A 13,323-nucleotide genomic window follows, 5' to 3' on the forward strand; every position below is an offset into this window, starting at 1 on the left:
TGTGGCTCAGTGGTTGAATGTAGATCAATGAACCAGGAGGTCACGGTTCGATTCCCAGTCAGGGCACATGCCCAGGTTGTGGGCTCAATCCCTGGTAGTGGGTGTGCAAGAGACAGCCCATCAATGATTCTCATCATTGATGTTTCTATCTCCCTTCCTCCCTGAAATCAATACAAATATCTATATATTTTAAAAAGCTTCACAAGTACCTTTCACTTTAGTACCAAGTCTAGTTCTATATGTTTAAATACCAAGAACAATGGATGGTTGCTTGCTTTCTTGCTTTCCAATGTTGTCATTGTTATTTCCTGAGATCTTTCTATTCCAGATGTTTTATGGAGAAATAAATAATACAAGCTAATCAGGCCATAAAGACCAGGCTGGGAAAACAACAGAGCTCCCTACGATGCAAACTCCTGTGAGCGTCTAATATGTCTATTATCTGAATGTGAGCTGCATTAACCTGAAGAGGTATTAACGTAAGAAACTAAAAAAAGAAGTCTTGGGTGTGGGGGGGAATGCATTATACTTAAGAATTTTAAAAAATCTCCACTGTGGGAAAGAACCTGCCTGCCTATTTCCTCTCCAAATTTGGGGAAATAATAGTAATATTTTAACTTTAATGAGCTTCACATCCATTATTCAGGGAGAATTGGTGATGAGCTGAGTTCACAGAGATGATGTTCAAAGAAGATCTAGGCATCCAAAAAGTTCTAACATAATATGCATGCGTAAAACCAAAGTTTGCTACTTTTTCTGAGAATTTAAGATTTGATTCATCTATCTTTAAGTATAGTTCTATAATGTGCAGTCCTTACACTTTTTCTATTTTAAGTTATGATTAACCAAAAGCACCGTTTTCCTTAGCTATGACTCTGGCTGCTTTGGTGGAAGCCCTTGCAGATACATCAGCCCCACTGAAATGCAGGATTCAGAGCCTTCTGCAAAGATGGACAGAGCTCACCTGTCTGAGCCCTGCCTTTCTTGTAGGGAAAGTCAGAGTTAGAAGCTCCAGCTCCTACGGGGTGGGCTCCTTTGCATTCACCCTTTCATGGCTCACTTTTGCAGCCCTGAGACTGGTTGATAAGAGACCAACCAGGAAATAGCTCTTTTGGATTGTGTGTATGTCTTTTTTTTTTTTAAATGTGTTGCTTATATTTTATTGATTTTTTACAGAGAGAAAGGGAGAGGGATAGAGAGTTAGAAACATCGATGAGAGAGAAACATCAATCAGCTGCCTCCTGCACACTCCCCACTGGGTATGTGCCTGCAAGCAAGGTACATGCCCTTGACCGGAATTGAACCTGGGACCCTTGAGTCTGCAGGCCGACGCTCTATTCACTGAGCCAAACCTGTCTGTGTATGTCTTTTTAGCTTTAAATATAGTGTTTAACAGAGAGAAAGAGAGAGAGAGAGAAACACACACACACACACACACACACACACACACACACACACACACAGACACCAAAGAAGAGATGCCCTTATACTGCCCCCTAATGGAGAACAAGTGGGAAGAACCAAGGTGAGAACTAGGAAAAAAGCCATGAGCAGATGGTTTTGACCTATTTCTCTGAATTTGGAGACAAAAATATTTGCCCCTTCTGTTTACATACTTTTCCTTGAGTTTATCTTTCCTTATATTGGAGTAGTAAGATATAAAAGACTTAAGTTAGCATGTTAGCTTACCTGGAAGGAGACCAAGTAATTCTTCAACCTGCTTTCATGTAATTTTAACCAAGAGGCCCACAAGGAATCCAAGTATTCCCTTCAGAAGACAGCCAAATTCTCCATTGCTGAGGTTTTGGCACCAAGATCATCACTAAATACGGAATTCCCAAAATCAGATCTGGTGAAATTAGCAGTTCTATGAGCTCCCCCAAGTCTCTTCCTGTTTTTGAGCAGGACCTTTTGATCTCAAGGACCTACTTTGTTTTTCACTCTTTAGAGAAACCTTGGAAATAGGTCAGTTTTCTCATATACTAACCAAAAATTAAATCTTACCCATCAGCCTTTATTCAGTCAGTTATAATGAACATTACCAGCTGATATATTCAAGACAGCTAAAACTGCACAGGTTTAAAAATTAATTGAAGAATGAAATCTTGACAAAATTTAAGTGAAAATTTTGGCTTGGGAAATTTGAATTTAGCCGGTATAGTGGCCACAAGAGAACTCAGTAGCAGAAGATACCATTGGTAAAATTTGAAATGAACTCCAAATTGACAATAAATATCTATTATAAGTGTATAAAAAAACCTGGATCCCAATGAACATAATTACAATAAAATGGAAATACACTGCATAGTAAATTGATCCAAGAATTAAGTTGGCTTAATGGAGTTGCTTCAGAGAATTTCTTGATGAAAATTCACCATTGTTAGCCCAGTTTGTTGTTTTTATTAATCCTCACTGAGGATATTTTTCCATTGCTTTTTAGAGAGAGTGGGAGGAAAGAAGGGAAGGGGGAAGAGAGAGAAACATCAATGTGAAACTCTCACATCCACTGGTTGCCTCCCACACACCCAGTGCACGGGGTAACGCTCTAACCACTGAACACACCAGCCAGGGCCCCGTTAGAAATTTATGATCAGATCACCCTGTGAGGTTACTTTCATAGGACTTCTATTTTTGTCCACACTCTGTGATCATCCTCCCCCAAACCCATAATCTCCATCTACCCAAGTAAATAACATCAGACAAATCCCATTGAGGGACAGTCTACAAAATACGACTGGCACTCCTCAAAAACTGTTAGTTATCAAAACCAAGGAAAGTCTGAGAAACTGTCACAGACCAGAAGACGCTAAGAGATATGACAAGTGAATATAATATACCCCACATAGGATCCCGGAGCAGAAAAAAGAACATTAGGGGGGAAATAGTAAATAGTAAAATGCAATAAATTGTGGAGTTTGATTAAACTGCCAAAAGAGATTAGCAAGAGAAAAGAGATTTTTATTCACATACTTATACAGTAGTTCACAGAAAAATATGACTCAAGGGGGCAGTAAGAATTTGGGGCTTATACACCATGGCTGGGGATGGGAGCCTGCAACCAAAGTACAAGGTTTGTGCCCTTGACCAATATCGAACCCGGATCTTTGACTCTGCAGGCTGGTACTATCCACTGAGCAAAACCAGCTAGAGTAAAACTATCTTATTTCCCATCTTACTTTCAAGTATTAAAAAAATGTAGCCAAGTCTTTAAAATTCCCATCTTAGATCTGCCTTAGAGCTCCCCTCCTCCCCCTAGGTTGAGCTCAGAGACTGCCTCCTCCTCTTCTACACCTGCCTCCAGCAGGTTGGGGCAGGAGGAGGGGCTTGGGATCAGGGTGCAGAGTTTTTCCTTGGTTGGGATTGACTGTGGCTTTCTGCACTGATCCCCAAAGGGTCCTGAGGCGGGAAATAATTTGGCATATTTAAGGAACTGAAAACATCCAGACGAGGGAAAAGGGAGAGACTGGCAGTCTCCCCTCCAGCACCTCTAGGCACAAATGATTTTAAGTAAAGGAGATCATACTGCATGTGCTGTTACCAACCAGTTTTGTTTTTCACGCAATGTAAATGACCAAGAATTGGCAAAGTTTTTTTTTTTTTAAATCCAATTTTTGCAAGGGAGAGAAAAAAATTTTGGTGGCTGCTTGTGATGCTAATTAGTATAAGCTTCCCCAAATGAAGTGTGTCAGTCACAAAAGAATGGGCAGAGAAGAGGACCTGGAATGAGGTCCCCAAAAGCACCAACATTTAAAAAGTGGGCAGATGAAACTCTGCAAGGGAGAAGGGGAAGGAGTAACCAGAAAAGTAGTAGGGAAAATTGGCAGTTGTGGTGCCAGCGAAGCCCAAGGAACATCACTGAAGGGAGAGAGACAGGAAAGATAAAAATTGAGAAGATCCTTGCGGTGCAGCAACATAGATATGGAGATGATGCTCCAGGGAGTCTTTTAAGGCAGTCACTGAGCTGGGTCTGGAGGCGAGCAGGATCCCACAAATGGCAATGGGGCAGGGGTCGGGGACACCATTCCAACCGCAGGACCAGTCGGTGCAAGAGCAGGACCCAGCGAGTAAGAAAAGCGAGACTTACTTAGGGATTTCTTCCCGGCTCCCCCGCTCCCTGTCCACCCAGGCTTAGGCAGTGAGGAGGGCAATGGTAGCAAACAGCCAGGCGCAAGCCCGCCCGGCTCATCCGCAGCAGCCCCGCCTACGACCGGTAGAGTGCGCTCTCCACGGAGCCTGGCCGGCTCGCGGCCGGACTGCGCCTGCGCGGGGCTTGCGCGGCTCGGCGAAAGGGGAGGCCTGTCCCACGCCTGCGCACTCGGAGTAAGATGGCGGCGGCGGCGGCCCGGCTGGGCTGGGGAGCTGCGGCCCGTGCCGCCGGGTTGCGCAGGCGGTAGGTGACAAATCCCGAGCTCCGGGTAGGGAAGCCTCTGGGTTTAGCCAGCAGAGCGGTAACGGCGCTGCCCACTCCCTCGGACGGAGTGGTGACAGGTGCCTCCGACCGAGCCTTTGGGCCGCCCCCGTCGCCGCATTGGGGTTGAGCCCTGGAGGTGGGCGTCCCTCCCGCGGCAGCTCCGAGCCCCCAGTTGGGGTGGGCTCTGCGCTGCCTGGCCCCAGGCTTGGGACCTCGTGCCTGAGTCCCTGCGGAGGGGAGGCTTGCAGAGTCTGGCTGTAGAGACCCAACGCAAGAGCTATTTTTATATTTATTTATTTTTTAATCTTTATTGTTGAAAGTATTACGTATGTTCCCCCCACCATTGACCCCTGCCGCCCCACAGCTGTTTTTAAATCGTGTGGCCCCTCTAGCATTTCACCACGTGCATGCCATCCTTTGCCTTTTATTTATGTTTATTTCTTAAGTATGCTTTTGATTTCAGAGAGGAAGGGAGAAGGCGAGAGAGGAACATCAATGATGAGAGAGAATCATTGATGGGCTGCCTGTTGCTCGCCCCTCCCCGGGGATGCAGCCCTGTGGGCAGGTGCCCTGCGGGCATGGAGCCTGGACCTCCTGGTTCCTAGGTCCCTGCTCAGCCACTGAGCCACGCCTGCGGCCCTCCTTTGGCTTTTAAACATGAAAAGTCAGAATGTCGTAAAATAATACCTCCTCTCATTTCTCCATTTTCCCGGTGAGGCCCAGAAAGGGGGTAACCCGTCTGAGGTCGCACAGCATCCAAGTGGTGGCACTCAGAACCCAGACGCCTGCATTCCCCCCATCGCTTACACCCACCACGGGCCCTTGTCTCCCCCGGCCCTGCCCTTGCCAGTGATAATCTGCCAACATGGGTTAGGTGAGAGGCACGGAGGAGTTAAGTAGGTGCACCCCAATTTCGCTTCTGGAACAAAAGGAGAAAAGGACCCAATGGGATTTGATCTCATTTTAAGGAGTTTTAGTGGTAAGGATGCTCTTGAAGCTTAAATGCATTTCTAAAAAAAGAATTAAGTTTGTAGAAGGACTTTTTGATGGTTACCTATCTTTCTTATATTTGAGTCATTCCTATCTATCTATCTATCTATCTATCTATCTATCTATATATAAAAGGGTAATATGCTAATTAGACCAGACATCCTTCCTGACAAAGCCGGGGCTGGAGGGAAGACAGCCTGGGTCCCGGGTGCCTGCGGCAGCCGGAGGTGGGAAGCCTGGGTCTTGGGTGCTGGAGGGAAGCCGGCAGGGGAAGGAAGGCCGACTCTTGCACAAATTTTTGTGCACCAGGCCTCTAGTTACATAATAATAGTGGTAGCTAACATTTATTGAACACTAACGACATGGCCTAGTGCAGCCGTGGGCAAACTACGGCCCGCGGGCCGGATCCGGCCCGTTTGAAATGAATAAAACTAAAAAAAAAAAAAAAAAAGACCGTACCCTTTTATGTAATGATGTTTACTTTGAATTTATATTAGTTCACACAAACACTCCATTCATGCTTTTGTTCCGGCCCTCCGGTCCAGTTTAAGAACCCAATGTGGCCCTCGAGTCAAAAAGTTTGCCCACCCCTGGCCTAGTGGCACTGTTTTAAAGCACTTTACATGGATTATTTGGATCCATCTTTGCCCCAGTCTTTATAAGATAGCTATGAATATTAAATTCATTTTAGGGATGAAGAACTGAGGCCGTGATGCTAGCTGCTCCAGGGACAGAAGTGAAGACAGTCCTTCCCATGAATGAGTTTGCAAGTGAAAATAATCAGATGTTTATGCTAAGTGAAGCCAATTTGAGAAAGACAAATATCACATGATTTCACTTATTTGTGGAATCTAATGAACAAAATGAATTGACCAATAAAATAAGACCTGAAGCATGGAGGAATGGAATGGACTGACATACCTTGATGCAGGGTTGGGATGACTGGAAGAGATAAATCAAAGAACTTATTCCTTATATTCATAGCCCATGGACATCAGCAATAGGGTGGAGAAGATTTGGGGGGTGGGTAGGAGCCAGGAGGACAGGGTAAAGGGGGGTAAATGGGAGACGTGGAATACTATGAACAATAAAAAATATACATAAAAAGTAATCGGATGTTAAAAACAAAAAGTGATCATATATATGCTTAAAATTCCTCAGTGATTCCCGTGAAATGAAAATTGTAATATTTTACAGTAAACTACATTTCAAAAACTTGCATCAGATTTCTAAAATTTTCACTACTAAAGTCTCCTTTTATTTCTTTCCCAGTAATAATGTTTTTCCCCTTTCTCCTTGTTTTTATTTTATTATTTTTTTAATCTGTACAGGAGGAGTAAGGATATTTTTTCCATTGATTTCTAGAGAGAGTGGAAAGGGAGGGGGGCAGGACAGGAGAGAGAGAAACATCAATGTGACAGGACACATCACGTGGTTGTCTCTCTACTGGGGATTAGACCTGCATCCTAGGTACACCCTTGACCTGAATGGAACCTGTGACCTCTGGTGAGCAGGCTGATGCTCTAACCACAGAGAACACCGGCCAGATCTCTCCTTGTTTTTAATTTGTCAAAGGCATGCAAAAATAGCCAATGAACACCTCCTCTATTGTAATGTAATAGTCAAAGTTACAGCACTAGTATGCTTCCAGTCAAAGATGTTGGCTTCTTTAGCATTTTATACTTTCTGCTAGACTTTTTGAAGTATTGAAATATCTTTCAAACTGTATAGTATAGGTTATCTCCTTCTAGGGAAATGTGGTAGAAACAGAAAAGAAGGAGGACTTTTCACTGTATTTTCTTTTTTCCTTTTAAATTTGGAACCATGTGAGTCTATTACCTCATCTAAAAAAATTGTAAAATAAGGGGAAAAAACAGTTTGTAGTTCTTTGCCTCCTTCACTCATAACTTAATTACGAGTCTGGAACTTGAGGTTATGAATCACCAGTGTAGATATATTTGTTTCTAACAACAGATACTGCACTATCCTGTGTGCACTCGGTTATCAAGGATATAAATTTCCTCTTGAGCTCTTGTTTTTAAATTGTAGCTATTCTTGCCTGAGGAAGTGGAAGTAGTGTTGTAGATAGAAAAATGAAAACTTGGCTTTTTTGGTTTTTTCATTATAGTTTTTTATGTATGAGAAGTAGAAACAACTTAAAGATTCTTAAAATGTCATTTTTATTTGTTTTTAAATGTAGGTTATATGACATGATGAATCCATACACCATTAAGAAACAGCCTCTGCATCAGTTTGTACAAAGACCACTTGTCCCACTATCTGCAGCCTTATGTAACACAGGTAAAATTTCACCTCTTTCAGAGCAATTGTGTTTCAGAAACTAATGAAAGTGCTTGGATGAAATTTTGTAGGTCATAAAAGGTGAGAATTTGTAAATTTTATCTTCAGATGCCTATAAAAGAATATAGCTTTTTTTCTATCATAACTTCACGCTTTGCTGTAATTATTTGATTACACATATCATTGGTATTACATTTCAAGAATCCTGAGCACAGTGTCCAATAGAGCTATGAAATTTCAGTATCTTGTATAACACATCCTCTGAAACATAGGAGTTGCTTAATAAATGATTTCTGAGATGAAAATACGGTAAAAAGAAGTTACAAATGAATTTGTGTTTCAAAGAATCATTGGTATTTTAAGTTCTTACCATTCTTATTTTTATAGGAATACCTCTAAAGCCAGTAAATCTCTAGCTTTCATCCACACCATAGAACGTAGTATTTTGAATGTATTTTTTCTTTTTTTTCTGGTCAAAATAAGTGGGTTTTTTGGGGTTTTTTTGACAATCTGATTGGTATTATATGTTTTTATTTTCTTTAATATTGGAAATAGATATGAGGATAGGATTTGAAAATTATTTAAATACTAGAGGCCCGGTGCACAAAAATTTGTGCACTCGGGGGGAAGGGGGGGGTCCCTCAGCCCGGCCTGTGCCCTCTCGCAGTCTGGGACCCCTCAGGAGATAACGACCTGCGGGCTTAGGCCTGCTCCCGGGTGGCAGAGGGCAGGCCCAATCCCTAGGTGCAGCCCCTGGTCGGGCTCAGAGCAGGGCCGACTGGGGAGTTGGGGCGCCGCCCCTGTCATGCACAGAGCAGGGTGGATCAGGAGGTTGCGATGCCACCCTCAGTCACACTCAGGGTAGAGCCGATTCGGGGGTTGGGGCACCGCCCCTCACACTCAAGGCAGGGTTGATGGGGAGGTTGCTGCGCCACCCCCTGTCACGCACAGAGCAGGGCCCATCAGGGGGTTGAGGAGCTCCCCCATGTCACTCACAGAGTAGTGCTGATAGGGGATTTGGGGCACCGCCCCCTGTCACACACAGAGCAGGGCGGATCAGGGGGTTGGGGCGCCGCCCTCTATCACCCACAGAGCAGGGCCGATCAGGGGGTTGGGGCGCCGCCCCTGTCACACTCAGGGCAGGGCGGATCAGGGGGTTGGGGCGCCACCCTCTATCACCCACAGAGCAGGGTCGATCAGGCGGTTGGGGCGCCGCCCCTGTCACACTCAGGGCAGGGCCGATGGGGAGGTTATGGCTCTACCCCATCACACACAGAGCAGGGCCCGTGGGGTGGGGGGGTTGGGGCGCCGCCCCTGTCACACTCAGGGCAGGGCCGATGGGGAGGTTATGGCTCTACCCCGTCACACACAGAGCAGGGCCCGTGGGGTGGGGGGTTGGGGCACCGCACCCTGTCACACAGAGCCACAGGGCGATCAGGAGGTTGGGGAGCTCCCCACTATCAGGCACAGAGCAGGGCCGATCAGGGGGTTGGGGCGCCTTCCCCTGTGAGGAACAGAGCAGGGCCCATAGGGAGGTTGTGGCCCCGCCCCCTGTCACACACAGAGCCACAGGGCGATCAGGGGGTTTGGGCGCTGCCCCCTGTCATGCTGATCCCGGTGCCGGGAGACCTCGCGGCTCCGCTGATCCCTGTGCTGGGAGGCATATTAACCTTTTACTGTATAGAATAGAGGCCTGGTGCATGGGTGGGGGCTGGCTGGTTTGCCCTGAAGGGTGTCCCGAATCAGGGTGGGGGTCCCCACTGGGGTGCCTGGCCAGCCTGGATGAGGGGATGATGGCTGTTTGCAGCTGATCACATACCCTTCAGGGTGGGGGTCCACACTGGGTTGCCTGGCCAGTCTGGGTGAGGGGCTGAGGGCTGTTTTCAGGCTGGGACTGAAGCTCCCAACTGCTCCTTTTTTTCTTTCTTTCTTTTTTTTTTTTTTTTTATTCTGAGCCAGCTTTAGCTCTGAGGCTCCAGCTCTTAGGCCTCGGCTCCTGAAAGCAGGTATCTGGTTTGTTTAGGTTCTACAATCGAAATTCTTTATCAACTCCAGGTCTGAGATCCCAGCTAGCTGAAAGCTGGTTTCTGGGGTTTTGTTTAGCTTCTATTTTTGTAACTATGTTTCAAACTGCCAGCTCAGAGGCCTGCAAGGCAGGCGGGGAACGTTGGAGTCCTCCCTCACTGAAGCAAGCAAGCCTCATGTTAGTTTCAAGCTGCCTGGCTGCCGGCGGCCATGTTGGCTGGCAGTTAATTTGCATATCTCGCTGATTAGCCAATGGGAAGGGTAGCAGTTGTACGCCAATTACCATGTTTCTCTTTTATTAGATAGGATGACCACTGTCGTGTCATATTGGGAGGAGCTATTGTGTGGCTATGGAAACATGGGAGGAAAGGGCAGATATGTGTGTGTAAAATACCTATCTGTATGTGCTTATGGAGCTGTAATAGTGGATTCAGCTCCTGGCTCATCTCCATTTCCTTCACTGCCTTGAACACCTCCTGTAGCCATACTCTGGAAGGTGACTGACTGGCTAATGGCATGAGCTGGATTAGGTTACAGACCGCATCTCCCCTGTGTACTGGAGCAAGACCAGGAGTACCTTGCCTCTCTTCTTGAATCACAGAATAATTTAGGTATAAATATTGAGTATCTCAACATATTAAGATACTTTATTGGACTTTAAATTTTTGTGGGACTGAATTATGTGGTCACCTAGGATTTCTAAATTGGAGAGCTGCTGATTTTAGTCTTTTATACTGACTTTAAGCACCATTAATGTGTTGTTTTGGAGGAACTTATGCCTAGCTATTTACCTATCAGTACCAGGCATAATAGGAACAATTATTTTAGATCAGTCTTTCTATCCTGGTGTAACCCTTATGACACTTTCAGGGGCAACTTTCTGGATGATGGACCTGGGAATCATTTTTTAATTAAACCCAATTTAGACCATAATTGGAATGATTGTTAATACCCAGTCAAATCACTTTTTTGAAATAGCTTTGTTCATTGTCAAAAGAAAATGTATATAGTGATGTCATATATTCTTTTCTACCTCAGATTTTGCTCTCAGCGAATTTTTTTATACTTATGGTTCTTACCTTCAAGTATTTCTAAACATTTTTCTTCCTGTATGTATAGTTTTACATAAATGGATTGAGTAGAGTAAAAGCCAGATTTAATTCTGCAAATATTGGAAGAGTGCCTAATGTGTGTGGAGCTTTTGGCTACCAATAAATTATTAAGAAAGGTCGCAAGAAATGATTGGTCAGAACCACAGTTAGAAGAACCTTGTTATTTATATTTGCAGGAAGCCCTTTTTTTAATGTTCCATCTGAAAAATTGTTTCCTTGTAACACAGATTTTCAGAGGCATTTATTGGTTAGAGGTATAAATATTTTAAACCAAGCACTTGAACATTGAGGATATCGTTCAGAATTTTTCTCTTCTGTAGGACTTGTCTGGTCACCAAGTCACCAGCTGATATTTTATAGGACAGTGACTTAAATAAGCGAAATGTATGGAGTTTTAGTTTTAATTTCTACTTCACCAAGGAAATGACTCAGCATCAGTTAGCTGGAACTGTACGGCAAGGTGCAAAAACAGTTCTTCAGCTGTCAAGTTAGAATCTTGTAAGAAAAGCACTTTCATAACAACCATATGTTTTGCCAGATTTAACCTCTAATTTAAAATAAAACTTGCTTTTTTTAATATTTTCCTGTCTTTTCTAGGATGTGTGGTATGAGGATTATAGGAAGATTGATTTTATATATATTTTCCTATTATGCTTGGCATTGATAAGTATGGAGTGGCAGTATGCACAATGGTTAAGCAAGTCAGTGCTGGAAAATTGGCAGTTTTATCACTATAAATAGCTGAGTGACATTGAGCTTTAGTTTCCTCATTTATAAAATAGGATAAAAACTACTTCCTTGGCAGAATGTGAGGAGTAAGTGATATAATTCATGTGGAATGCTTAGCATCATGCCTAGCACATGTTTTTGTTTATTTTGTTTTTTAATTTATTGATTTTAGAAAGAGGGAGGAAAGGGAGAAAGAGACAGAGATAGACATTGATTCATTATTTCATGTATCCAGGCTCTCACTGGTTTTGTATTGAACCCACAACCTTGGTGCATCGGATGATGTTCCAACCCACCAAGCTACCTGGCCAGGGCCCAGCACATGTTAATAACCTAGTGAATTAACCTATTTCAGTATACTGCTCTAAGATGAGAATTGGTGTTTTTTGGTCAGAAGGTGTGTTTTCATAATAAATAGTAAAGGCCTGTTCAATAGTTTTAAAACTGTTAAAACCCCAGTACTATCTATCTATCCTTTTGTCTTACAAGCTGTTGTTATATTAACAAGGTAGGGAATTAAAGATTTTGTTCTTTATTGCTTTAATGAACTCATTCTCAATCTAATCATGGCCCTAGAAGAAAGAAAAGAACCTATAACAACAATATGTTGTTAATCTTCACCTGAGGATATTTTTTTCCATTAATTTTTATTGAGTGTGTAAAGGGAGGGAGGGAGAGAGAGAAAGAGAGAAACATCGATGTGAGAGAGATGCATTGATTGGTTGCCTCCCACACTAACCCTGACTGGGCCTGAGGATCAAACCTGCAACCCACATAGGTGCCCTTGAACAGGAATCAGACCTGTTGGTCCTCGAGCTGATGTTCTAACCACTGCACAGTCTGCCAGGGCTGAAAAGATAATTTTTAAGTATTCCAGAAAGTAAGTCACATAGATTCCCACTTACATGATAATTTATAGTGTCACTAATTCTATACCACTTTTTGGTCAGTTACTTAACTCTTTGTAACACATTACTTATCTGTAAGCCTCAGTTTCTTCATTTGTAAAATGGGAATAATAGTATCTTCTTCATAGGTTGTTAAAGGCTTAATTACATTTAAAGCACTGGACCCACCCTGGCCGGTTTGGCTCATTTGGGCATCGTTCCAGGCACTGAAAGGTTGCTGGTTCAATTCCTGGTCAGGGCACATGCCCTGGTAATGGGTGTGCAGGAGGTAGCCAACTGATGTTTCACTCTCACATTGATGTTTTTCTCTCTCTCCATCTCCTCTTGCTCTCTCTAAAAATCAGGTTTTTTTTAAAAAAGCACTCAACTCAGTCCCTGGCATGTAACTACTAAGCACACAATAAATAGTAGTTATTATTATAAATTTTTGTCTTTAAAAGGCTGGTAGTACTTTGGAAGAAGAGAATGTAACATTTTACTGTATTAATATCACAGTGATGATGATTTATGATTATGATAGCCATTGGTATTAAGTCACCAAATAGAATACATATATGATTCCTGAATTATAATATATATATATACCTTTCTACTTAAGTATAGGATATTACTAGAATCTGTTGAGTAGTAGAACTATCTAAATAATCAAAATTAATACAAAATTTAATGCATTGAATGCAGTTATCCTAAATATATTGGTAAATTGCCTTCTTGTCTTTAAAAATTATTATTTTGTCAGTTTGGACAGTAAAGTCTTATTTTCTTTTTACTGACTTTTCTTACTTCTTTGGGTCTCTGAAAATGAGCATTTCATAGTCCATAAATTGTTAACTACTTTATTTTCCAG

The 13,323-nt window shown here is 43.2% G+C and overlaps 1 protein-coding gene across 6 annotated transcripts in view; it reads left to right on the top strand.

Annotated features, from left to right (window-relative positions):
- The first annotated feature begins 328 nt into the window (after positions 1 to 328).
- Positions 329 to 13,323, top strand: part of NFU1 (NFU1 iron-sulfur cluster scaffold) — a 31,836-nt gene continuing 18,841 nt past the window's right edge. For 2 of the 6 annotated variants that reach the window (XM_081101251.1, XM_081101252.1), the window contains exons 1-2: positions 5,129 to 5,390; positions 7,602 to 7,702. In XM_081101251.1, coding sequence (XP_080957377.1) covers positions 7,612 to 7,702 — 91 coding nt within the window. In that variant the 5' untranslated portion in view covers positions 5,129 to 5,390; positions 7,602 to 7,611. Of the gene's footprint in view, positions 472 to 4,130; positions 4,391 to 5,128; positions 5,391 to 7,601; positions 7,784 to 13,323 lie in introns of those variants that run through there. The other 4 variants (XM_081101253.1, XM_081101249.1, XM_081101250.1 and 1 more) reach the window with 4 other exon arrangements.

Source organism: Myotis nattereri (assembly GCF_964212035.1).
Source record: "Myotis nattereri genome assembly, chromosome: 10".
NCBI classification, from domain to species: domain Eukaryota; kingdom Metazoa; phylum Chordata; class Mammalia; order Chiroptera; family Vespertilionidae; genus Myotis; species Myotis nattereri.